Source organism: Cyprinodon tularosa, unplaced genomic scaffold (genome assembly GCF_016077235.1).
Source record: "Cyprinodon tularosa strain WSP-4 unplaced genomic scaffold, ASM1607723v1 ctg120, whole genome shotgun sequence".
Lineage (NCBI taxonomy): Eukaryota > Metazoa > Chordata > Actinopteri > Cyprinodontiformes > Cyprinodontidae > Cyprinodon > Cyprinodon tularosa.
The window spans coordinates 2,106,834-2,133,363 of record NW_024038004.1 but is presented as its reverse complement, the minus strand read 5'-3'; the positions used below and the strand labels follow the sequence as shown (position 1 = coordinate 2,133,363).

The window sequence follows — 26,530 nt, the reverse complement described above, 5'->3', positions numbered from 1 at the left end:
TGCGGTGTAGACAAAACATTTATGTTGACCAATAACAAGTCCTGGTTGTTTCTTTGACTCTACTTTTCAGATTTACTGGAAAAGGTAAACTTACCTTAAACGTCTTCAGTCAAGTTTTACTTTTCACGGAACAATTAATAAGTTTTAAAAATGCAGTTCAGTCCTAAAAATCCTCAGAAAGGTAACAGCTGCTTTGGAATCCTTTTCTTTCTTATGTGTAGAACCGTGTGGTGCGACAAAACCCCGGAGAGAGAAACTACCACATCTTCTATGCCCTGCTGGCAGGAGCCAGTAAAGAAGATAAAAGTAAATCTTGAATCTTAACAAGTATTTTGTGTCTTTCTTTTCAGGTCCATTTACTCACAAATAGAACATCAAAAAAGAGATCCTATTTATCCAACTCATTTATTCACAGCGAAAATACTGAAAACATTATTAAACAAACAGCATCATGATGATCAAGGTGCAGACTGTTGGGATCCATGGTTTGCCCTCCTGAGGGCGGTGTGGATCCCATTCTGTGGGCTTCTGTTTTCTGTTTGGATCCAGGGGTTTGCCCTCCAGAGGGCGATATGGATCCTTCCCTGGGAGCTGGTTCTCAGCGCACAGCTGTTTCCCATCAGCTCTGCTCATTAACCTCTCCCCATATAAGCTGTGTGACAGCTTCACTCGTAGCCGGATCGTTTCCAAGCCTAGCCATGGGTTCCCTAGTCTTTGTTCCTTGCCATGTTTACCACGTTTTGCCACGCCTTGCCATGTCCGTTACCTGTGCTACTCTGCCTGCCTGAACCAGCAAACCAGTGAGTTTCAGTTTGTTAATCTATCCCTGAGTTTAACCTGTACTCTGTCTCCCCTGCCTTCCAGGGCAGAACCCTGTGCTCATCCAAATATACATTGGACTTTAATCCTGCCTCTGTGTCTGTGGAGTTCTGCATCCTTGGGCTAGCAAACCAACCACGTATCATGACAGAACGATCCGGCCAACAGACTAGCCCAGCAGACTCCCACGCTCACCTGGTGAGGCCCGCTCAGCGCCGTCCACTGCCTCCCAAGTGGGAGGCGCTGCTACGACACTACTACGAGTTAGCGGCCTCCCTAGCCCCTGAGCCCGCTTCCTGCCTTCCTGAGACCCCTGAGCAGAACTTAAGGAAGCGGATGCACCGGAGTTTTGGGAATTATCTACGAGAGGTGGAGATGGAGCTGTGCCGAGTAGATGAGGAGTGGAATCGTCTTGTGCAGGAGATCTGGTGGCGTCTAGGGATCCCTGCTCCTGATTCGAAGCCGCAATGGGCGGCCTCCTCAGTCCCTGATTCGGAACCGCGACCGGCCGCCACCTGTCTACCTGTGGAGCCACAATCGATGGTCTCCCCAGCTTCTGGGGTGGAGCCGCAGTCGGCGGTTTACTCCGAGCCTCCTCCTGTGGAACCACAGTCAGTGGTTTCCCCAGCTCCTGATCCGGAGCCGCAATGGGCGGCTTCCTCTGTTCCTGACCGGGAGCCGCAACCAGCGGGCTCCCCTGTTCCTGATGTGAAGCCGCAATGGGCGGCCTCTTCTGTTCCTGTCCGGGAGCCGCAACTAGCGGGCTCCCCTGTTCCTGAAGTGAAGCCGCAATGGGCAGCCTCTTCTGTTCCTGATCCGGAGCCGCAATCTGCAGCCACCTGTGTTCCTGTGGAGCCGCGATCGGTGGTCTCCCCTGCTCCTGGGGTGGAGCTGCAGTCGGCGGCTTCCTCTGAGCCTCCCCCTGAGCTACTGTCGATGGCTTCCTCTGAGCCTCCTCCTGAGCTACAGCCGACGGCTTCCCCTGAGCCTCCTCCTGAGCAGGTGTCGACGCTTTCCTCTGAGCCTTCCCCTGAGCCACAGTCGTCGCTTGCTGCTGAGCCTGTTGCTGTGTCGCTGAAGCTGAGACGGCGTCCTACTCGGAGTTTCCTGCAGCAGCAGAAACGGCGTCCTCCCCGGAGTTTACTGCAGCAGAGTCGGCGTCCTCCTCGACGCTTCCCGCAGCAGCTGAGTCGGCGTCCTCCTCGACGCTTCCCGCAGCAGCAGAGACAGCGTCCTCCTCCGCGCTTCCTGCTGCAGCAGAAAAGGCGTCCTCCTCCATGGCCCCTGCAGCTTCTGAGACGCCGGCCATACGGTCGGCCACCTGAGACTCTGTCCTGCTGCCGGTCACACAGTCGGTCACCTGAGACTCTGTCCTGCTGCCGGTCACTCGGCCGGCCACCTGAGACTCTGTCCTGCTGCCGGTCTCTCGGCCGGCCACCTGAGACTCTGTCCTGCTGCCGGTCTCTCGGCCGGCCACCTGAGACTCTGTCCTGCTGCCGGTCACTCGGCCGGCCACCTGAGACTCTGTCCTGCTGCCGGTCTCTCGGCCGGCCACCTGAGACTCTGTCCTGCTGCCGGCCCCACGGCCGGCCACCAGAGACTAAGCCTTGCTACCCGGCCCCACGGCCGGTCACCTGAGACTTTCTCTGTCCTCGCCCACCCTAGGTGGGTTGTTTTGAGTTTTGGTCCCTGTTGTTTTTTGTGCCTGGCCCCCCGTGCCTGTTTTCCCCCTCTGTTCGCCCTAGGTGGGTTGTTTTGGTTTCTGGTTTTTTGTTTTTGGGCGTCTGGTATCCGCCCTTGAGGGGGGGGTACTGTTGGGATCCATGGTTTGCCCTCCTGAGGGCGGTGTGGATCCCATTCTGTGGGCTTCTGTTTTCTGTTTGGATCCAGGGGTTTGCCCTCCAGAGGGCGATATGGATCCTTCCCTGGGAGCTGGTTCTCAGCGCACAGCTGTTTCCCATCAGCTCTGCTCATTAACCTCTCCCCATATAGGCTGTGTGACAGCTTCACTCGTAGCCGGATCGTTTCCAAGCCTAGCCATGGGTTCCCTAGTCTTTGTTCCTTGCCATGTTTACCACGTTTTGCCACGCCTTGCCATGTCCGTTACCTGTGCTACTCTGCCTGCCTGAACCAGCAAACCAGTGAGTTTCAGTTTGTTAATCTATCCCTGAGTTTAACCTGTACTCTGTCTCCCCTGCCTTCCAGGGCAGAACCCTGTGCTCATCCAAATATACATTGGACTTTAATCCTGCCTCTGTGTCTGTGGAGTTCTGCATCCTTGGGCTAGCAAACCAACCACGTATCATGACACAGACCTGAAAGGGCAGCCAGGCTTTTAACTTATCTACATTATTAGAGTCGTGGAGAAGTTAAAAGCAGGGCTATGTTATACAAGTTCTCAAGTATTAATTACATTTTAAGGTAATGTTTTTTTCAATCATCCAACAAAGTGTGGCGCAACTCCAAACCAATTAAGGCTCAAGTAGCAGAGCCTTCAAAGGAAAACCTTAAGTTTTGTGCTCCTTATTTCTATCCTTAGTGGGGAAGAACAGCTAAAAAGCCACTGCCAGAAAAATAGGCAAAAGAAATTATGTTTTCAGTTTTAAGGGGCACAGAAAGCTAGTGGAAGAAAGTGCTCTGTTTTGATGAAACCAAATGTAACTTTTCGTGCTTTGTTCAAAGCTGTATTGTGTTCTGCAAGCTGTTCTTACAGCTAGCAGAACACAATACCCTAAGCTATATACGACAGTTAAACATAATGATGGTAGGTTAGTTCTTTGGGGTGGCAGAGATATGGAAGATTCTTAGAGTGAATGATTAATTTTGGTGGGAAAACCTGTCAGAGGATGCAGAAGATAAACCTTAGTTTGTTAGTGCAATATGCAATTGTGCTGTCCCCACTGCTGTTCTGCATAGGTCTGAACTCCCTCAGCCAAATAGTCAATAAGACTGGCTATGAATACCGACTCAAGAACAGGGTCATCCTCAGTCACCTCTTCTACATGGATGACATCAAGCTGTACGCTAAGATTGAGCAGGACATCAACTCACAGATCCATATTACCCAGATCTACAGCACCGACATCGGGATGTCTTTCGAACTAGAGAAGTGTGGCCGGATGGTGACTAAGAGAGGGAAGGTAGTCAACGCAAAGGGGGTCTCACTCCCAGAAGGAACAATAGCAGACATTGACAGCTGCAAGTACCTCGGAATCCCATAAGCAAATGGCAATGTCGAAGAGGTGACAAGGAAAGCGGCTACGGACAAATATCTCCAAAGAGTAAAACAGGTCCTAAGAAGCCTGCTCTATGGCAAGAATAAGTCTTGGGCAATAAATAGCTATGCTCTACCATCAATCAGATACCCTGCAGGAATAATAAGCTGGCCAAAGGATGAGATACAGACCACAGGTGTAAAGACACGAAAGCTCCTAACAATCCAGGGAGGGTGCCAACCCAAATCCAGCACCCTGAGACTGTATGCTAGCTGTAAAGAAGGAGGCAAAGGACTAGTGAGCGTGAGAGCCACTATCCAGGATGAAACATCCAAGATCCATAAGTACATCAAGGACAAGGCTCCAACAGACAACAGGTTCAGTGAATGTCTCAGGTAGTGGGGACTAGAAGATGAGGTGCTGGAGGTTCAATCATGGGAGGATAAGCCCCTACAAGGGATTTACCATCGAAACATAACAGAAGTGGCGGATATCAGGAAATCCTACCAATAGCTGGACAAAGCCGGACTGAAGGACAGCATAGAGGCACTCATCATGGCTGCACAGGAGCAGGCTCTGAGCACCAGAGCAATATAGGCCCTGATCTACCACACCTGACAAGGTGTAGACTGTGCAAAGAGGCCCCTGAGACAATCCAGCACATAACTGCAGGGTGTAAGATGCATGCAGGGAAAGCTTACATGGAGCGCCATAACCAAGTAACTGGAATAGTGTACAGGAACATCTGTGCAAAGTATGGTCAGGAAACTCCAAGGTCAAAGTGGAAAACACCTTCAAAGGATGGTAGAGAATGACCGAGCCAAGATCCTGTCGGGCTTCCAGATACAGACGGACCGAAAGGTAATGGCATACCAAACAGACATTGTTGTGGTGGACAAAAAGTAGAGGAAAGCCATTGTGGGTAACCTAGCAATACCAAGTGACTGCAAAATCTGAAGAAAAGAACATGAGAAACTAGAGAAATACCAGGAGCTACGAGAAGAGCTAGAGAAAACCTGGAAAGTCAAGGCAGCAGTAGTGCCTGTGGTTATTGGGGCATTTGGGGCGGTGACCCCCAAAGGAGGGGTAACAGCAGATCCCTGGAAATACATTAGAAAAGATACTGCAAAGATACTGCGCAGACCTCGCAAGCTCCCAGGCCTGCTAGAGGACCTGAGCTTGGAGGAAAGAAAAAAAAATAGAGACCCCCCCAGATAAGATACAAATCTAGAATCTTAAAGAGCTGATACAGGGGCCCTTAACCACCCTCCACAGCCGGTTCACATCTAAACATCCGGACACAAACAGAGTAAACATGGTCCAAGATGAATCTTTACATGTTTCAGTGGACCACTCAAGGTCCAGACCTTTCAAAGTTCAAAATCAGATTAAGATGCAATAAGGATTTAGGTTGTTTTACAAATTGTTATCAGGTTTTATGTGTAGAGATTTTTTTGCAACTTCTGAAACATTTCTTTGTGTATAAGGGTTGATTTTGTCATGTCAGATTTATAGAGAAAAATCTGAAAAAATTAGGCAAATGAGATGGTTTCTAACAGTAAAAATTAAGATATTTAATCAGTGAACCAGATTTGTATGTTCCTTCATGCTGCGTACTGTATGTTATAGTTATGGCCAGTTGGTATAAACTGAGATGAGAATCTAATTTTGTGTATGATTCTGAAAATCTGATCTACAGCCCTGAAAGTTTCTCTTCCAACAGGCCTCTACTTCCTGGAGGAGCCTGCTGAATCATTCCACTACCTCAGCCAATCAGGGTGTCTGAAGGATAAGAGCCTAAATGATAAAGAACTTTACAACAGTGTTATGGTCAGTCTTTTTTTCTGTTCGGTTCTAATGCTGTTCAATAATTGTCCACAAGCAAGAGGAGGTAAAAATTATTGTGAAAGTCCAAGAGCGTGCTAACATTAATCTCTAGTTTATACAAATCAGTTTTCAAAAATATCAGAATATTATGGATTGATGACTTATTTTATGAAAACATTTGATTGTCTGTTTCTTTGTCCTTTATGCAGGAGGCGCTGAAAGTTTTGGGGTTCACAGAGGAGGAGATCAGAGATATGTTTAAACTGCTGTCAGGCGTTTTGCAGCTTGGGAACATGGAGTTCATGCTTGCAGGAGGAGCTCAGATCACCACCAAGCAAGGTTGGGCTATTTATTGTTTATTCAAAATTATTTGGAAATAATATGGTAGCGTTTAAGTAGCTGTAAAACCGATTTTGTCTTTTGCTTCCAGTGGTCAGTAATGTCAGTGAGCTGTTGGGTCTGGACGCCTTCCAGCTGTCTGAAGTCCTGACTCAGCGATCCATAATTCTCAGAGGAGAAGAAATCTGCTCCCCTCTCACTATTGAACAGGTCAGCAAATATTTATTTACATTTTCTCTCCCCCCTTTTTGATTGATCTCCTCCAGACATTCACACACCTTTCCTTACCCTTTTCTTCCTTGCTACAGGCGATTGATTCCAGGGACTCTGTTGCAATGGCATTATATTCCCAGTGCTTCTCCTGGATCATCCTCAAGATCAACCAGAAAATCAAAGGAAAAGAAAATTTCAAATCCATTGGAATCCTTGATATCTTTGGCTTTGAAAATTTTGAGGTCTGAACTCAAGTTTTTGGTTTGTTGTTGCTTATTTTACTGTGTAGACCATTCTCTTATCATTCTCCATTTGTTCATATTTTGCAACAGAGCTGCAAAACACTGTTTAGCCTCAGAATTGAGTCAAAACCTATATTATTTAGTAGCTTTGGGATTATTTAACAAGAAAATAACAAGTCCATTTGCTGCATTGTGAGCTTTACTACTAAAGCTTGACATTAGAGGACCTGGCTCACTAAAACTACAGGACATAGAGAATAAATAATAGGTGTATAGATATTTTTGTTATCTTCTTTATAAATTACTCATACACTTAGGCCTAAATTTTGGACTTACTTTAAGTTATTTGCTGCATTTAAAATGGCAACTCTGATTTCTAATCTACAATGTGGAGTCTTGCAGAAGTGTGCTGCAGCAGGGGTCTGCCGAGCCTACAGCAAAGATCCTCTCTGTGACAGGAAGCTCACTCACACCAGAAAAACAGAAAGAGACCCTATCAACAACAGACTAAGATACTGTATTTTAAGAAAAAATAAATAAATTAGGAAACTATCAACATTTCTGTTGCTAAGGCAAACATCCAAGACCATTTTACAGATTTACAATAAATCATTCTTTTTTTCATAAGTTCATTAAGATTTTTTTTTCAATTTTTGTTATTGTGAGTAAAAAGAGACGACTTACTGAAAAAAAAGAGCCCATAGTATTTTCATCTTTCTGAATTTGGCCCACAGTGCAAAAGGTTTCTTTTGTGGACACTGTTCTTTTAGTCCAACTTTAGACGAAAAATCATCAAGATCTAAAAACTTAATTCTTTTACAAGAGTTTTTATTTAATCTGACTGATCTTGACCTATTTTGGAAAGAAGAACTTTACATATGTTTGTCTCTAGATTTGCAACCATAATAAAGAAATCATCTTAAAGGTTTCCCGTTGAAATTGCACTGCTAAACATGCATGCTAAAATAATACACAGCCACATAATATTTCCAAATACGCACTATTTGATAAGCATAAAATCTGAAAAGAAAGTATTTACGCTTGGGTTTATACGGACATAATGTTGTGCATTTTATATATATTTGTTTTTTCTTTAAGCATAAATTGATTTTAGAGCTCATGTTGATTTGCAGGTGAATCGTTTTGAGCAGTTTAACATCAACTACGCCAACGAGAAGCTTCAGGCGTACTTTAACAAGCACATCTTCTCCCTGGAGCAGCTGGACTACAACAGGTGATGCTGAAGAACCTGCTGCTTCATTAAAACTCCCCTGTTCCTCTAATATGTGGCGGTTCGGATGTGTTCATTTAGGGAAGGTGTGCAGTGGGATGCCATTGACTGGATGGACAATGCAGAGTGCCTCGACCTCATAGAGAAGGTATAAGATGTTGCTGTTAATACAAACAGTTGCTGCTGTAAAGGATTTCTGGGAGCACATCGCTTATAGGCTTAGGTTGATTCTTTTACAGAGATGTTTTCTCATATCTATTTTTCTCGTTGTCAGAAACTTGGCCTGCTGGCGCTGGTGAATGAAGAGAGCAGGTTCCCCAAAGGAACGGATTTCACTCTGCTGGAGAAGTTGCACAGCAGACACTCAGTAAGTCATTTCATGCAGCCCATTGATGCATCTTCACATCTTTGAATGCTTTCATTCATTCATGTTTAAAATGATCCTTCTCTGTGTCCTGCAGACAAACCCTTACTATGTGAAGCCCAGAGTTGCAGATCATCAGTTTGGGATCAAACATTATGCTGGAGAGGTGATCTATGAACCAGCTCTTAGAGTCAGCAACATTTTTATTTAACACATTTTTTTTTTAACCTTCAGAGGTGTTTGTGTTTTGATTAGGTGCTTTATGATGTGAGAGGGATCTTGGAGAAGAACAGAGACACGTTTAGGGACGACATCCTGAACATGCTCAAGGACAGCAGGTAGTGGATTTAAATGCACAAACCAAACATATCTGTCTTTGCAACGATTGCTGCAGTTTCGTAGAAAAGATTCATTTCCCTATTTAACACAATGGATGTCATAAATTATACATAAAATATTCCTAATTTCTCACTGAAAAACTAATAAAAAACATTCATAAAGTCAGGATGCTCACATATATTAATGATTTTGGAAAAACCATGACAATGCACCATGGGAAGAACGCAATGGTTTTGCTGAGAGGAAAATGATACGCACCATATTATAAACATATCTACAGTTTGGCAAGCCAATCACAGAAATAGGCAGGAACTTCCAAGATAAATACCTAAAATGCAGTGGCACTGTTATCTGTTTTACTTGGTCAAAGTCATGGATATAACATCTGGAACATCAGGATTTGTTATTGCGGGCTAACTCAAAGGCTAATCTAATGATATTTCCTCATATTACAGATAGACAATGATGTGCAAAGGTTGTCTCAGTTTAACTGTGAACATGAAAGGAGTGCTTTGATCAAATCAAGCTCATCCCTCTTTAAATATACAGACTCATCCAATAACCATGAATAATATTGAGATTTTTTTTGTTTGTTTTTTACATTTTAGTAACTCAACTCATCATAAAACAAACAGACATTTTTCAAGGCTTAATTTGTGTTGATTGTGATGTTTTCTGTTTAGAGCTTATGGAAATATGACAGACTTAGTTATTACCTTGTTATTAACTTATTCAGTTCCTTAAAAATCATTCAAATACATAAATATAGGATTATTGTTACATATGCTTAATATGCACTCAAAAGGTTTTTTCTTTTTTTAAATATTAAAACAACCCCAATTGGAAGCTGTATATATATATTATATTCTGATTCATTGAATATGACTGTAAGTTTTTACATATTTCTTTTAAAGATTTTACTCCCTCATATAGTTTCTGTTTATATTTTACTCTTCCTGTTAAAACAAATATCTTGTAAAAATTAAAATTGCAGTATTTCAGAACATTTGCCTATATTTTTAAAAGCTATAAATGTGTCTAGAAAAGGATAATTTATTCTAAAAAGCCATGCTGACGCCACTCATAACATTCCCGCCATCCTAGATGTTTTCTTCTTTTTTCTGGTTCCTCTTTTCTCTCAGGCTGGACTTCATCTACGACTTGTTTGAGAAGGTCGGCAGCAGAAACAATGAGGAGAAGATGGGGACAGCCAGACGTAAACCCACAGTGAGCTCTCAGTTCAGGGTGAGTCATCCACTTTTTTAAACAGATGACAAAAGAACCATATCCTCTAGCCAGATTAAAACAATAAATGAATATAAGACTTTGGAAACTCACCATTTTGTATACACAGAGTGTATACAAAACAAAATTTTGTTTTGTACAGCTTTCAGAACATTTCCTTTTAATAAAGTGCAGCAGTGATATAATGTAAACAGTTTGGGAGAAGAGACACGGTGCATTAATATGGAAGTTCAGAGCATAGTATAAATGGTGTGAATATGCAGTATTAGTGTGATGCAGAGTCTGTGACATGATTTAGAGGGTAAAGGTTCTTATGTCCAGAAAAATTAGGCCACGTTAGTTATTTTGATGGTTTACTTTTTAAAGTGACAGTAATAGGTTAAGATAATGTGTTACCATGAGGATATTTCACATAATAAAAAAACAAATCAATACCAATGTCTTTGTCTCCTCAGGACTCCCTCCATGCTCTCATGGCCACTCTCAGTGTATCCAATCCGTTCTTCATTCGCTGCATTAAACCCAACATGGAAAAGGTCACTTTCTTCATGTCATGCATATATGCATCTAACTGACATAAATGCCGCGCTCTATTCTCCCTCTGTAAGACTCTAAATGTTAAACCTGTTTCCTTTGTCCCTGTAGACCCCAAACGTGTTTGACCCTGAAATCGTTCTGAACCAGCTGCGATATTCAGGGATGCTGGAGACGGTGAAGATCCGTCGTGCAGGATTCCCCGTTCGCAGAACGTTTAAAGATTTTTTCTCACGGCATGTCTCCCTATTGTCTGCTGCAAAGTGGTCTATTTGTGTGGCTCTAACATTTTGCTGAGTTGTTTTTTTAATTTTTTGTCTCAAACTGTATTTTTTCCTCTTAGGTATAAAATCATCTTTAAAGACAGAGTAGCGACAGCAGGGGATGATAAGAAAAGAAGTACTGATCTGTTAACTAAATACGACAAGACTAAGAAAGAGTGGCAGCTGGGAAAGACCAAGGCAAGTGTTTTGGAAGAATTAAAAACTTTTGTGACAGCTATATTTGAAACCTGTTATGAACATACCCTGTATATAGAAAAACAAAACATAACTTTTTTTTCTTTAAGTCACCTAAATAGTTTCAGTTTTGCCAGACGCAAGAACAAGTAGAGCAAAAATAGAAATTTTCCTTTTGTTGCTCTCTTCAATCTCAGATGTTGACACAAGATTTCTATACTTGTTTAGAAAAGTCCTGAGCGAGGAAGTCATGAATTTAAAAGCTTTTCTTGGAATTATTTGAAGGCATAAAACTGAAATTCACCGTTTCCCTCTGTAACAGCTTAGGAAATTAATAAAAATTAGATAAAATATTATTTAAGAAATATTTAACCCAGTTTAAAAAGTAATTCTAACAAGAAACCTGATGGCATTAAACAGGAAAAGGTTGGTCTTATTATCTGACAGTGAGGAATAAAGGTTAATAAAGCTTAATAAAGGTAATTGTTATTTTTTCTGTTGTACATATCATACATACATACTTTTTTGATCTAATTCATGTTGGTCCTGTAGGTTTTCATGAAGGAATCTTTGGAGCAGCGTTTGGAGAAAGACAGGGACGAAATCCGACGTCAAGCTGCCATGATAATCAGAGCACATCTTCTCACTTTCTCTGCAAAGTAAAGCTAATCTTAAATTTAGGATTGAGGGATGATAACGGCTCCTACCTGGTCTAATCACCCCTCTTTTTTTCTTACAGGAAGCATTTCAAACAGGTTCGCACCAGCATTGTTGTTCTGCAGAAACACCTGCGGAGGCACATCCAGCGCAGACAGTTTGTCAAACAGCGTAAGGCAGCGCTGGTGCTGCAGAAACACAGGCGAGGGCAGGTGGCCCGAGCCCATGTTCGAAAATTAAAAGAAGAGAAGAAGAAGAGGGAAGAGGCGCAAAGAAAGAAAGAGGAGGAAGAGACGAAATTAGGTGAGGAGGAAAACAAGGAGGATAAGCATGAAGAAGATGAAGAAGCAGCAAAGAAGGTGAGTAAGGCATGAAAAAGAAAATAATGCATAGTCTGACATTTTTTCCATCTACTGAGAATTTTGCCCTATTCTTCTTTGTATAAAAGCCCAGACTCAATTAAATAGAGAATAATTCATGAGAAGGATATTCTCTTTAGATAAGCAGTGTTAGTTTTCCACCACACAAGGGCCTGAGCTTCAAATAATTCAGATAAGGAGTGGTAAATTGCATGGGCAGAAACTGACTTGCTGAGTTTGGTCTTCAGAGTTTGTGCATGAAATGGATATGATTTGTAAACCGGTTCAGTTCTGTCCTCTTTAAATTAATAAATTGCGTGCTCTGCCTGCAGTTTAAAAGTGGCTATAAAAGAAACACGAAGTTCTAATCCACTGGGTTTAAGCTAATAATGGTAAAAATTATTAATGATGAATACTGTTTAAAAATAATCTCTCTGACAGATCTGGAGCGATATTTACATTTACAGCTGTAAGATTTAGCTCTAAACAGCCAGATTTACCTCAACCAACTCTCCAATAAACCTGTTTTAATCTAATATATTCAGTACCAACAAAGAGCCCTAATTAATGCATTAACATTGCAGGGGGCAAAAACTTACCTCTTTCCACAAGGTAGAAAGTTGGAGAATTTGTAAGGTTATTTTTGTTCTCTTGTGCCTGTAAATGTCTAGTTTTGTGTTTTTCTTAACACACCATAATATCTAAACTTTAGTCATGATTTTTTTCTTTGTTTTAATTGCATTAAGAATCCCACTCTTTCTGCATTTATCTTTTGCTCCACCTTTTACTATTCTATTTGTTATTTCTGAGAGTCCAGTTTACATGCCTAAGCACTCTTTCTCTGTTGTCTGTAATTATCAATGGCTGCTTTGTGGCCACAATAACAAAATTATTTCTGTGGGCCAGTTTGCTTCTGACTTTAAAATGTGTCAAAGAAAATCTGTGCCTGTAATTAGTTTGGCAGGTGGTGGGTTTTTACCTAAGGTTGGAGCAGATGTGCAGCTGCCTTCTGTTATTCTAAGCGACTTCTCTTAACTGAGTAAGATTACAATTTCTATCAAAATCTGTTGTCATATCTCATGGTTATTCAATACATATAAGTTATGAAGTGATATTTATAGAGTTTGTCCCGAGTGATCTCTTTTCAGAAAGGAGAAGCGAAGAGAGAAAGCTCCAAGGTGTAGATACAGAGAGGCTTTAACATTGTTAAAGATAGCCTCTTTAAAGATAGCATTGTCTGACCTCTCTCTTGCATTTCCTGGTCTTTTATAAGGATGTTTGTTAGCTTATTTTCTCTACCAAACCACTTAGACCTTCAGGAACAGGTGGATTAATACTATTAGATTAAATAAAGATGAATTTTTTTTGGGGTAACTATTGAAGGATGCTAGTTGCTGTGGATTGTATCATAGGTTATCAGATCAAAGGCAATTGAATAGGTCTGCATAATTCTCCTGAATGTAAGTTGACAAAATATGGGAAAAAAAGAAATTGATAGAAATTGTCTTGCAAAATGCACTTAACAGAAAAAACAACTAAAAACAAATTGCAAACGATCCATTTATTGATGCAGCAATTTTGATTTACAGAATCACACACATCCTTCTCTTTTCATGTCCTCTCTAGGATGAAGCTCGTCAAATGGAGGAGATCCTGCAGCTGGAGAGAGAGATCGAACGCTTGCAGAAAAAGCGAGAAGATGAGGTGTCGCAGCTGTGTGAGTCCTCCAAACAGGAGCTACAGTTGCGTCGGGATGCTGAGCTCAAGCGGATGAAGAAGGAGGCATCCCGGAAGGCGACGGAGCTGATCGATCTCCTGAACTTTGGGGGTGTAGATCCTTCTGTGGAAGCAGTTGGAGAGACGCCTGCAGAGGAGGTGAACACAGCTAAAGGGGCAAGCCCAGCTGCAGGGGCATCTAAAGAAGAGGATGTAGATGAAGGGTTCCATGCTGAGGAGGAGTGCATCCCCCTGCCGGACTTCCCACCCCCTGCTGAGTCTGATGCTCCCATAGATCAGGAAATATTTGTTCATCTCCCTCCTCCTCCACCTGCCTTTGCAGAAGGAACAGTTCCCCCTGGGCCTCCTCCTCCTCCTCCACTTCCAGCAGATGGCATACCTGCTGCTGGAATTCCTCCGCCTCCTCCGCCACCTCCACCTGGAGATGGGGCTACTGTCCCACCACCTCCTCCACCGCCCCCGGGAGAGGCAAATGAGGCAACCAAACAAGATACTGAAAGGAAAGTGAGCATGGTGGAGAGCCTTGTGGACGGAGAGGAGCCTATCTACAGCATGCCAGCCGATACAGAGTCGGACTACGATCAGGAAGACGAAGAGGGGTCTGTCAATGCCGGTGACGACAGCTCGGTATCCGGAAGCAATCGTGGGAGCGCTACAGTCACAGACGAGGAGCACCCGAGGAAGTCGACCTGCACCAACACCAGCGTGGAGTCCTACAGAGGCAGCTCTGACTCTGTGAGGACACACACTTACTCACATCCTCACATGCGTGCACGCAGACATGTATGAGCAGCTATCCAGTGAATACTTTGTTCCTTGGTCACTCGTCTGATAAACTGGCATTGCGTTACATTCTGAATATTTGTGTACCGTTTCCGGTTCCCGTTAATAAACATACTTTTTCCATGTAATGTTGCAGTACGCAGACAGCGAAGATGAACATGATGGCATGTTGGACACGGATGAAGAGGTGACGAATGGTCGAGTGACTTTGCTCAATGGAAATGGACCCCCGTATTTCCATGGTTACCTCTACATGAAGGGTGTGTCTGTTTCACCTTGACATCTTTTTCATTTTTCACTTCTTTGGTTTATGTCTGTCTTTTTGTACCTTCACAGATGAGATTGAAGCAAATAATTAATAAAATAAAATCATGAAAAAAGCAGAGATTACTGTTTTTAACCAATTAAAATAACAGGACTTAGTTATGGGGTTAACCCATCTTAGCAAAAAACTAAAGTAAAGAACTAAATTCTGTTTTTCTTTTAATATCTAAACATTTACTACATCTGTCTATCCATGAGAAATCCCATCTAATAACAGGCATTAAAGCAAACTTCCATAGAGAGAGGCTAGCCAAGGGTTTCCTACCCAAGAGCTTCTACTATATCTAGCTACAATGCAAAATTTAAACCTGAACCTAAATTAAGCTTTTTATTTTACTTTCAACTTATAAAAACAATTGAGTTAAGATAACTAAATTCCTACCTCTGTCTAACACTATAAAATGCTGTCTCTCTCTGTGTTGACAAAATATGAATGCTGAGCATTGCTCTTCAAAAAAGACTTGAAGAGGCCTTGTGAATGAGGCTTTTCGGGTCACACTTTTGACCTTAAAGTTTATCCTGACATTTTTTTTTTTACTTATTGATTTGCTTTCATTAATTCCATTTGCATTTATAAGATTCGTAGCTAGTCTGACATCTTATTTAAAATATAAATTTTGTATTGCTTTGTTTAATAATCTTGTGAGGCATGTCTCTCACTTTTTAGCTCAGTTCAAATTATTTTTAAACCTAAATCTTCCAAGCACATCGATAAATACTAAATAAAGTAGAATACAATAAGATTAACACCCATCAGTTATTATACAGGGGTTGGCAGTTTAAGAGTAATTTCACTGAATTATTAGCAATTTTGATGTGGATTCTAGCATTTTTTACTCATATAAACCGTTATTACAGTGCACACACACAATTGATCCAAAGGCAGTCAAACCAGAATCTTATAAAAACGTATTTTTTTAAATCCTGCAGTTCAAATCCATATTTTATAACCTTGCTTTATTAAATGTTCTTGAATTTCACTAGAAATGAGACACCTGTTGTGAAAAGTAGCTTTCTTTGCTGTGTCTATATGTGTGCTGTGTTTCTATAGCTGGTCTGATGATCCCGTGGAAAAGGCGCTGGTGTGTCTTAAAAGATGAGACATTTATGTGGTTCCGGTCCAAGCAGGAATCCCTGAAGTCTGGGTGGCTCTACAAGAAGGGAGGAGGACTCTCTACTCTTTCCCGGAGGTTGTTGTAGTCACTACTGAGCTCAGCCTGCATGCTTACAAAAAAAACATGCAATGCATGACTACGGAAAGACTGTAGCACAACCTAATGATCTCAAAAATGTCTGAAGTTGTTCTAATTGTCACTTTTCTCATGCTAAGAAACTGGAAGATGCGCTGGTTTGTTCTAAGAGACAACAAGCTGATGTACTATGAGAATGACAGTGAGGAGAAGCTGAAAGGAACCATTGACATCCGAGCGGCTAAGTATGACCCTAACCTCCCCGATTTAACCCTTGGATTCAAGCAGCTGCACCATCACAGACATCTGCCTTCCTTGTGATTCTGCAGGGAGATCGTGGACAACCATGAAAAAGAGAACGCTCTGAACATCGTTACAGAAGAAAGGACGTACCAAGTGTTTGCTGAGTCGCCAGAAGATGCGAGGTGTGACCCAGAGCTTTGTGCAGAAAATTACAATTATACTCTCTTTTTTTAACTAGTAGCTTGTAATCATGTTTTTTTTCTTTGCCTGGGTAGTGGGTGGTTTAATGTGCTTAGCAAGGTGAGAGTGTGCACCCCTGAACAGCTGCTGGACATGTCTCATGAGCAGGCAAATCCTAAAAATGCAGTTGTAAGTCTTAATCTTTGTGTTCCAATAATTGAATCTGATCATGTTTACTGTGGTGCCATTTATTGTTTTTCTCCCTGCTTTATCTTTTATCCAGGGAACACTTGATGTAGGCCTGATTGACTCGGTTTGTGCATCAGATAACCCTGATCGGTACGTCCATCTGGTCAATGTACCAGAAATTCAAATATACAAACTTTCTATGGAAACAATGTTTCCTGCCTTACCTGTAAAAAAGCAATAATAATACTCGCGGAAACAAGGATTAAAAAAGGACCATCCTTAGATTACAGGACATACAGTCATTGTCTGATGTTTTAAGACACAAACATTTCTTTTAGAAATTTTAATTGCTTTGGTTTTTTTGGATGACACTGAATCTAAAAGCCGCTCTGGAGAGTTAATTAGATGCAACTCATTGCAAAATTTATGAAAATTAAATTAATAAAAAAAACAAAAACATGTAGCACTCTGAGGAGGCCAACAAAAGGTTCTTATATTATAATTTAAACAATATAATGGCTAGCTTAAAAGACAAAGTTGACACAGACTGGACAACAGATATCACTTAGTCAATAGTACTGGATAAGAATAGCAGAATGGTGTCTTTTAAAGTGAGTAGCAGCTAAAACACTTATTCTTGCTGTAGCTGTATCTACAATTTAGCTTACTATAACCAGTGGGTCAGTGTAGTGCAAAATGCTTCAGAGTCCTTGAAATTGATAAAGCAGTAGGCTTGGACTGGGAATCATTTTCGGCCCTGGCATTTTTCCATCTACACTGGCCCACTTATGGACCCCAAACGCGTGCGTCTCAAATATGAAACACGACAAGAGTATACATTATGTATTAAGCCATCTATCGTCAAGCATCACACAACAACCATCACCAATGCCAGATGTCACTGACTCACGTTTTCCAGCCAAAACATTTTCATAAACTGCATGGATATACAAAATTCTGCGCAATTTGAATCAAAGTCTATTGATCTCTTAGGCCATAAATCTGAAGAAAAACATTTTTTACCCATCCTGAAATGGCAGATTGTGAAAAATCCCAACCTGCAACATTGCACGTAAGACGGGAAATGGTAGCCTATAGATGCAAAACCCCATCATGCACTGCAACATATTTTTGCAAAATATTCAAACATAAATTTGCCAAATATAAGAGGAACATCGTAGTTTGGTTTAAAGAAAGCAATTTAGTTTTATTATAATTTAGTTTGTTGCAATGATTTTACAGTTTAAAGAAATAGGAAAGTAAACCATATGCCAACCGTCACAAGGATGTGCATGACAAGGAAGGGCTACATATACTGCATGCATCATTTAGGTAGTTTGCATTGTATTACTTCTTGAGCTCCTTGAGTTATTTACTGGCACAGGTAGGTGCTTTGGCTGGGGAGCAAGTTTTGGGGCCGGTATGATTTAAGGAGGGCCGGTCTTTGCACGCTGAAATTAGGACCGGCCCGGTATCACAGATTACCAGTCCAAGCCTGGTAGTACATAAGTAAAAGTTTTACCATTTATTTTACATCAATCAGGCCATAAATATTGCTACAGCCAGTATACAAAAGGGATTCTGCCTTAACTGTGGGGTAGAAAAGAGAAGCACCAAGGGCTGGAAAAGACCAATCCTGTCAAGGTAATTAATAAAAAACAGACTGAAATTCTGCAGGAAGTGCTTGGACTAGACTAAAAAGGACTAGGGTAAACAGATTTTCTCAGATAAATCCTCCCTTTAGACAGTTTAGGACATCTGAAAACAGGATCGCTATAGACAAAACATTCTTTTGCCTCTCATCCAAGAGAGAGGATTACTCACAATTGTTTCAGCTATGAATAAACATTAATTTCATTTCAGTTTATCTATATTGCGCCAATTCACAATAGATATCATCTCAAGGCACTTTACAATTCAGCCAGATCATACAGCCAAATTTATTCAAAGTTTTCTATCTAAGGAAAACCAGTTAATTACATCGACTCATTGACTTGAAGGCAATCCCTCTCACCAAGCATGCTAGTTGCAACAGTGGAGAGGAAAAACTCCCTTTTAACAGGAAGAAACCTTCAGCAGAACCAGACTCGGTGTGAGCGGCCATCTGCTGATGCTGACTGGGGTTCAAGGAGACAGAAGCAGAGATACACAAAAAAGTAGAGATACAGAAGGCCACTTTCAACCAGCTCCACAGAAGGCCCCAACCAGGAAACACACAGCCAGGCAGCCGAGCTCCAGGCCAGCTCCCATGTTGGAGGATGAAAAGAGCACATCCATCCAGTCACAGTCAGGAAAAACAGGACTATACTGAAAAACAGGCCGAGCTCGAACATTTATATAAAAAAAAAGGTGTTGATGGCAGCAGCACAGCTGATATTTTTCTCCAGGATTATGTCACAGCCAAACAAGAACAGATCAGATGAAGCTAGAGAGATAGAGATAGAATGAAACAGAATGATGAAAAAGGGCTCCAAATGTCTCATTTGACCGTATTCCTTCTAATTATTTACAGCCCAAATTCGTTTGTCATCATTACGGCAAACCGGGTGATCCACTGCAACAGTGACACACCCGAGGAGATGCATCACTGGATCAGTCTGCTGCAGAAACCCAAAGGAGATGCCAGGATAGATGGACAGGAGTTCCTTGTCAGAGGTGAGAGTTTTAGAAAATAAAAACAAAAACAATATCTAACTTCATTAGATGAAAAAAACCCATTTATTAGCACTTCTGGTAAGGCTTTAGGGGAAAAGGCTTTAACTTTTGATTTGAATTAATTATATTTGTGGGGAAGACATTGTTCTGATTTCACACAGTTTGACCTTTTTTATTTGTAAAGTCACTTAAAATATTTCTTTTTTTATGCTTTTGATTTGGAGCTTAAATAAAAAAAGAAATCATTTATTAACAATTCTTCTCATGGCTCTGATCCCCATTTAGGCGTGACATAACTCCTCTCACATGGATTACAGCAGCAACCTGTGTTAATTCTTAATTCGTTTTTAATCTATGCATCCCCTGCCTCCTATTCCTCCCTTTGTCCATCCTCAGGTTGGCTCCACAAGGAGATGAAGACGAATGCTAAGAGCACGTCCCTGAAACTGAAGAAACGCTGGTTTGTTTTGACCCACAACTCTCTGGATTACTACAAGAACTCAGAGAAAAACTCCTCTAAGATGGGGACTTTAGTCCTAAACTCCCTCTGCTCTGTCATCCAGCCGGATGAACGGGTTCACAGGGAGACTGGTGAGGAATGGGAAATCAAGGGAAGCTTCAGGAAGGGAATATTTAATCAGTGATCACACAGAGAGTGTTTAGGACACTCGAGATGTTCTCATTTGTTCTGTCCTCACCGGAAATGTTTGAATTCCAGGCTACTGGAACATCATTGTGTATGGAAGGAAGCATTGCTATCGCCTATATACTAAAATGCTGAATGAGGCCATGAGATGGACGGCCGCAATCCTGGGAGTCATAGAAAGCAAAACCCCGATCGAAACTCCGACCCTTCAGCTCATTAGAGATATCAAGGTTAAAACAAAGTCGCTATATGAGTGCAAACAAAAATAGATGAACTGATATCTGTATTTAAAATGAGCCTCCTTTGTTTCATCAGGAGAACAGTGTGAACCCAGAAATAGTGGAGCAGATGTACAGGAGAAACCCAATCCTCAGATACACTCAGCATCCACTGCACTCCCCTCTGCTGCCGCTGCCTTACGGGGAGGTCACCAGCTGTGAGTGACATCATTTTTTTTGCTTGCATTAAAAAAAAATAATACAGAGCAATCTGAAATATTTTTAACATCCCACATGCGCAGGATTCCTCAGGTTTCATTGTATTCCAACTGTCAATAAGTCTTTTTTCTCCACATCAGTGCATCGGCAGCAGGGCTATGCTAGTCTGCAGGATGAGGCAGTGAGAGTTTTCAATTCACTACAGGAGATGGAGACACTGGCAGACACGGTGCCCATCATTCAGGGCATCCTGCAGACCTGCCAGGATCTGCGTCCTCTCAGGGATGAGGTACTTCTTTAGTCTTTCATTTCACCAGTGACATCATCAGGAGGGAGCTAGCTGGGGCTATAGCTACCCCTGGGAAAAGTCATAGCACCCCCAAGAAAAAGTTGGAATAGTACATTTTTCTTTAAAATCAGCAGAGATGGGAAGTAACGAAGTACAAATACTTCGTTACTGTACTCAAGTAGATTTTTCTGATATTTTTACTTTACTTTACTACTTATTTTTATGGCGACTTTTTACTTCTACTCCTTACATTTTTACACAAATATCTGTACTTTCTACTCCTTACATTTTAAAAAATTGGCTCGTTACTTTAGTTTTGAATCATTTCAATGGAGTTACCGTTATTATTTTTCACGTCATCAATACCAAATTCAATCTAATTGGATGGGAATCTACGTTGCATTTGACGCACCACTACAAGATGAATCGACAGATTCGGCGGTATTCATTGGCGGCAAATCATTGCAGCTTGGTGGCGGTGGCGTTAGCATAGTAGCATGGACGACGAGATGATTGAAAATGAACACAACGGAGATCTAGTCCTATTGGCAGACATCCATTTAAAATGTAGGCAACGGCATGAAAAAAGTGGTTTCTACTTTTACTTTTATACTTTAAGTAAATTTACAAGCCTGTACTTTGTTACTTTTACTTGAGTAAAGAAGCTTAATCAGTACTTCCACTTTTACCAGAGTATTTTTTAACACAAGTATCTGTACTTTTACTCAAGTACGGAAAATGAGTACTTTTGCCATCTCTGAAAATCAGTATTCCTCTTTATGTGGTTGTTGTGATATTTTCCTCAAAAAACACATCCAGTTCCAATCAAAATGTAATATTTTAATATTTAAATAAACTTTTAAATGCATTGAAATATTCCATATTAGTAGTACCTCTTCTATAGAAATCTTTTTTTTAAGTATTTAATTTCAGTATTTAAAATATTATGTCCAGCCCCAAGTTTGGGTCAGGAAAATTACATGAAATCAATTATTATGCATTTCTTTGGCCATTTTTTGCATTATTTCATATTTAATTTGCAATCCCATAATTTCAAAGCATTTCTATTTCTACCTCTTTTATAATATTCATGGGAGCTTTCTCAACTTTGATTTCACTTAAAAATACCACAAGGTTAAAAATCATCTGTTGTAACCATAGCGGAGCTTTCAATGACAAATTTATCTCCTTAATCAGTCATATATTTGCTTTTATATGTAATCTTTGATTTCTATGAATTACTGCTACTTGAATTTAGACATATTTAGAAAAAAAAAAAAAAAGAGTTTTCCCGCAACTATTTCAGACACAACATTTTGCTTAATTTCTACACAATATAACAAAAGAAATATAAGTTAAAGTAATTTGTGGGCATGTATTGAACTAATTAATTATTTTTTACTCCACATTAATTATTAATGAACTTATTATTAACCTTACATCTGCATCACTAGATGCTGCAGACGAATTCATAGGTTTTCCCGAATCTGGGGAAACAAAATACAGGGAATTGATAATAATAGTTTATAGACTGCGCTATTGCACTACACTCTATACATGTGTTTTTATATGTTTTAATTTACAGTACCCCTATTTTAATGATTACCCACCCCCTTTAATACATGCAGAGAAATATCTCTGCAGCTGCTCCTGCATTTTGTCAAAAAAAAAGAAGTTTGTGTCTTTGTCATAAAATGAGGTAAAAGGTCTTGCAAAAGTACTTACACCCAAAATTATTTGTGCGTTCCACATTTTGTGATTTTAAAACCTCACACTAAAATATTTTATTTGTTTTTTATGTGATGAATCAGGATCAAATGATAGCATTTGATCTAATCTAAAAGGAAGCCTTACGTAGAAAAAAGCGGCAACCCTTTGGCGATATATATCTCTACCAGCTGTGCACATCTAATCACTGTTCTTCATCACAAAATGAGTCAACCTATGTCAGATTGGATGAGGTTTCTGATGTGTCCGGTGCATTTGATCAAGGATTGGCCTGTGTTTAGGTCCATCCATAGCTGCTCTGATCAGCTTCTCTGTTTCTTCCAAAGAAAAGCAGCATGATGCTTCCACCCCATATGGGTGTAGCACTCAAAGTCAACCAAGTAGATCATCTTTGGACTAATGGGACCAGAAAACCTTCTACATGTTTTCTGTATCTCCTACGTTACTTTCTTTCACTGGAGACCTTATTCTCAAAACTTTTCCATAATCAGGTTAGCGTATAGTGTTACTGTCCCTGATGAAGAAAAGCATATTCATAGCATGATGCTGATTATCGAACATTTTTGCATTTTTTAACAGTAGTTGTGGTGAAATTGTGACAAAATGTGAAAAGGTTTAATAGATGGAAGAAATTTGGTAAAAAAAAACAAAAAAACAATTAAGTATGTGTGGAGATGTATTCCTGTATTAAAGTCCCTTGTTTTTTTCTCTACAAGGTTTATTGTCAGGTGATCAAGCAGACCAATCATGTGCCTCAACCTAACAGCCCAGCCAATCTGGCACACTGGCACCTGCTGACCTGCATGAGCTGCACCTTCCTTCCCAGTCGAGCCATCCTCAGATATCTCCGATTCCACCTTAAAAGGTTCGGATTTGACACTGGACCTCTTTGCCTCTGATTTCCCCCCAAAAAAAGAAGCTTGTGTGGGACGCACTGTTTGTGTGTTTATGACTCAGGGTTCGTGAACGTTATCCTGGTACAGAGATCGAGCGTTATGCAAGCTTCATTGGTGAATCCCTGAAGAAGACCAAGACTCGTGAGTTTGTCCCATCTCAGGAAGAGATCGCAGCCCTGCTGCTGAGACAGGAGATGAGCACCACTGTCTACTGCCATGGAGGAGGCTCCTGCAAGATCTCAATTAATTCTCACACAACAGCTGGAGAGGTGTGTGGAAGTATGATCATCAGCTGTATTAAACTGAAGAGCAAACAAATAGATAATTTAGGATTCTGCAAGATTGACTTTTTTTTTTTCATCAACACAAAAACGGATTAAACGTTATAATTTTCTTGCTGTTGCAGGTTGTTGAGAAGCTGATCAGAGGTCTGGCCATGGAGGACAGCAAGAACCTGTTTTCTCTGTTTGAACACAACACATTTACAGACCGAGCGCTGGAGAGCAGAGTGATTGTGGCGGATGTCCTGGCCAAATTTGAGAGGTATGTCTTTAAACATCACACTGGACTGATGCTTTGTTATCAGCACTCTGTTGTCATCATTTTGTCTCCTTCACTTTTCCAATCAGTCGACGTTTTGTGTTCAGATTGGCAGGCAGTGAAGAAGACGAGGAAGAGGGAGAGTGGAAACTGTATTTCAAACTGTACTGCTTCCTGGATGTAGAGAGCATGCCCAAAGAGGGAGTGGAGTTTGCATTCATGTTTGAACAGGTATGCTTTATCACACAGCTATTATCACATGGAGCTAAGGTATTTAAATTTTGGGATAAAAGATTTAATCTTTAATCTTGTTGTGTCACGTTGTAGCTACATCTCCCTGAACTAGTTCATTGTAGCTTGGGCTTTAAGGTTTAAAGGCATTGTTCTGCTAGAAGGTAAACTTCCAACCTAGTCTCAAGTCTTTGGTAGCCTCAGACAGGTTTTCTTGCCTGGACCATCACGTGTCTTGGTTGGTGGTAACGATTTGAAGGGATTTTTAGAGCTTGTTCCCTCCATGCTTTGCATGTAGGCCAAAAATGACACTTTTGTCTCATCTAACCCAGACATCCCTGACTACTAGTAGCAGTTGGATGTTCTTTGCTTCATTAGGTTTTATCAAGTAAAAGGAGTAGAAAACAATAAAATGTCAACACAATACAATAAGGATTTCAACATTTGTGCAATGAACTTGAGTTATTTTGTTCCTTCTGATAAGAAACATTGATTCCTTTTGAAAAAAAAAACCTACACAGAATTAGCAACAGAAATGTGTCCCAGAAGTGCTTTAAGTTCTTATGTTTTGATGGTTCCTCAGCAGCTCAAAGTCAGAGAAGTGTTAAATAATTTAAACAGATAGATATGCAAAAGTTTAAAAGTGATTATTTTTGTATATCAGGATTTTTTGGGGCTCCTTCTATGCTTCCTGAATGTTTGCATTTGCAGGATTTAAAAAATACGGAATGGACAACCTCTAAGCTTTGTCAGTTGATGTATAAACATCTTTTAAGTTAGTTTAAGCTTCTAGAAAATAAAACAAACAAATAAAGACAAAAAAATTAAAGACTTAATTTTTAACATATTTTCAAATAATAATGTTGTTTTTTTTGCTTGTTTGTTTCAGGCCCATGAGTCTTTAATCAGCGGCCACTTCCCAGCCTCAGAGGAGACTTTGCAGCACCTGGCAGCTTTACGTCTCCAGTATCTCCATGGCGATGGGGCGGGTCGGGCTGGATGGAGCCTCGGAAGCGTGTATCCCATCGGACGCCTTCGGAATCGCATATTGCAATCCACGAAACCGGGGTCGGCCGCAGTGGGCGGACCCGGGTCAAGGGGCAGCGGAGGGATCGGAGACGTGATCGGTACCATTGGAGGACAGGGGGGGGCAGGGTCCAGCATGGAGAAACGAAAGACTCCGACCTTCAGGGATTCTTCCCTCAGGAAAAGCAAAACGGGTTCACTGAAGAAGCAGAAGGTATGACTGTCATCCTGGATTAAAAGCTTCCCTAAAGCATACCAGGATATTGACTCTTCACAAACTTACTTTTTTAAAGAAATCACGGTAAATGGAAAAGAAAAATAGATTAGTCTAGCAAAAAATGGGAAACACAGTTTTAATTAGCGAAAGAAAAGTAAAAGAATAATAAAACAACTCAATAAGCATCCAGAAGTATTAATCAGTGCCATTATTTATATAACACTAATAATGAAACCCTGAATGTTTCACCAAAATTTTACATTCAGAAACATGGACTCTACAAAGATCCTGTTTATTAGGCAAGTAATGTCGAACTGGTGGCGAAAACAAATATGATCACAGGTGGGTAGAAAAGCCCAAAATTATTGCATTAGGCATGGTTGAGTAAAAATACAGGAAGCCATCCAATCTATTTGGTTAAGAGGCCACTAATGTACTGAGTAACTGATTGACTTAATACTCCTGATCATACCATCTGATTTAATATTTTGAAAGATATGTAAAGTTACACTGTTTAAGCAACTTACTCAAGTAAATGTTACTGAATACATGTAACTAGTTACTAACCACCTCTGCCTACAGGCCCACAGGGGCAAATGTTCTTCTTGAACAGGGCTAGGTATAGTAACCACAATTTGTATCCGGGCTGAATGATTATACCAAAAATGAAATTCAATTAAATTTTTGCATTTTATGCAATAAAATATGCCTTTCTTTTCATATACTATTTACTATGAATATGCCTGGCGATATATTTCTTCGATATCGACAGAACTGATGAGTTTGTCAATGTTTCAGGTGGAAGGGGAGCAGAGGCTGGAAATGTGGGTGAAGGAGGAGACGTCTGCAACGCGCACCAGCATCATGGAGAAGTGGGCCCGTCTGCAGGGAATGCCGCAGCATCAGGCCATGCTGAAGTACATGAGCATCATCAAGGAGTGGCCTGGATATGGCTCCACTCTCTTTGATGTGGAGGTGAGAAAAAAATAAATAAATGAGAACGGACTTCATGGACCTGACAATGATGATAATAAGGGAAATAAAATGTTTTGTCTTGGCAGTGTAAAGAGGGAGGTTTCCCTCACGATCTGTGGCTGGGAGTGAGTGCTGACAATGTTTCTGTGTATAAGCGAGGTGAACCCAAACCACTGGAGACCTTCCAGTATGAGCACATCACCTTCTTTGGAGCTTCTCAGCCATGCACCTATAAAATCATTGTGGATGAAAGGGAGATGTATTTCGAGACTCCACAGGTAAAATTTGAATCAAAACGCCTCATCTATTCCAACTGGGGCTGACGCTAAACATTTTTCATCTCAACTCAAATGTTTTAAGTTTCTTCTGAAAATTTTCCTTAGATTTTAATACATTTCCTAA

At 40.8% G+C, this 26,530-nt stretch overlaps 1 protein-coding gene across 4 annotated transcripts in view; it reads left to right on the top strand.

The window, feature by feature from the left end:
* Positions 1–26,530, top strand: part of myo10l1 (myosin X, like 1) — a 72,633-nt gene that overhangs the window by 42,686 nt on the left and 3,417 nt on the right. The window contains exons 7-42 of one of the 4 annotated variants that reach the window (XM_038273285.1): positions 71–84; positions 222–306; positions 5,758–5,864; positions 6,071–6,200; positions 6,292–6,410; positions 6,509–6,655; positions 7,789–7,889; positions 7,968–8,034; positions 8,161–8,253; positions 8,348–8,416; positions 8,506–8,588; positions 9,732–9,834; positions 10,290–10,370; positions 10,480–10,604; positions 10,712–10,829; positions 11,379–11,485; positions 11,566–11,842; positions 13,469–14,314; positions 14,499–14,622; positions 15,738–15,876; positions 16,017–16,121; positions 16,206–16,301; positions 16,395–16,488; positions 16,583–16,638; positions 19,001–19,143; positions 19,540–19,734; positions 19,862–20,019; positions 20,105–20,225; positions 20,367–20,515; positions 22,960–23,108; positions 23,201–23,408; positions 23,546–23,682; positions 23,787–23,910; positions 24,800–25,150; positions 25,952–26,128; positions 26,215–26,406. In XM_038273285.1, coding sequence (XP_038129213.1) covers positions 71–84; positions 222–306; positions 5,758–5,864; positions 6,071–6,200; positions 6,292–6,410; positions 6,509–6,655; positions 7,789–7,889; positions 7,968–8,034; positions 8,161–8,253; positions 8,348–8,416; positions 8,506–8,588; positions 9,732–9,834; positions 10,290–10,370; positions 10,480–10,604; positions 10,712–10,829; positions 11,379–11,485; positions 11,566–11,842; positions 13,469–14,314; positions 14,499–14,622; positions 15,738–15,876; positions 16,017–16,121; positions 16,206–16,301; positions 16,395–16,488; positions 16,583–16,638; positions 19,001–19,143; positions 19,540–19,734; positions 19,862–20,019; positions 20,105–20,225; positions 20,367–20,515; positions 22,960–23,108; positions 23,201–23,408; positions 23,546–23,682; positions 23,787–23,910; positions 24,800–25,150; positions 25,952–26,128; positions 26,215–26,406 — 5,390 coding nt within the window. Of the gene's footprint in view, positions 1–70; positions 85–221; positions 307–5,757; positions 5,865–6,070; positions 6,201–6,291; positions 6,411–6,508; positions 6,656–7,788; positions 7,890–7,967; positions 8,035–8,160; positions 8,254–8,347; positions 8,417–8,505; positions 8,589–9,731; positions 9,835–10,289; positions 10,371–10,479; positions 10,605–10,711; positions 10,830–11,378; positions 11,486–11,565; positions 11,843–13,468; positions 14,363–14,498; positions 14,623–15,737; positions 15,880–16,016; positions 16,122–16,205; positions 16,302–16,394; positions 16,489–16,582; positions 16,639–19,000; positions 19,144–19,539; positions 19,735–19,861; positions 20,020–20,104; positions 20,226–20,366; positions 20,516–22,959; positions 23,109–23,200; positions 23,409–23,545; positions 23,683–23,786; positions 23,911–24,799; positions 25,151–25,951; positions 26,129–26,214; positions 26,407–26,530 lie in introns of all 4 variants that reach the window. The other 3 variants (XM_038273278.1, XM_038273275.1, XM_038273272.1) reach the window with 3 other exon arrangements.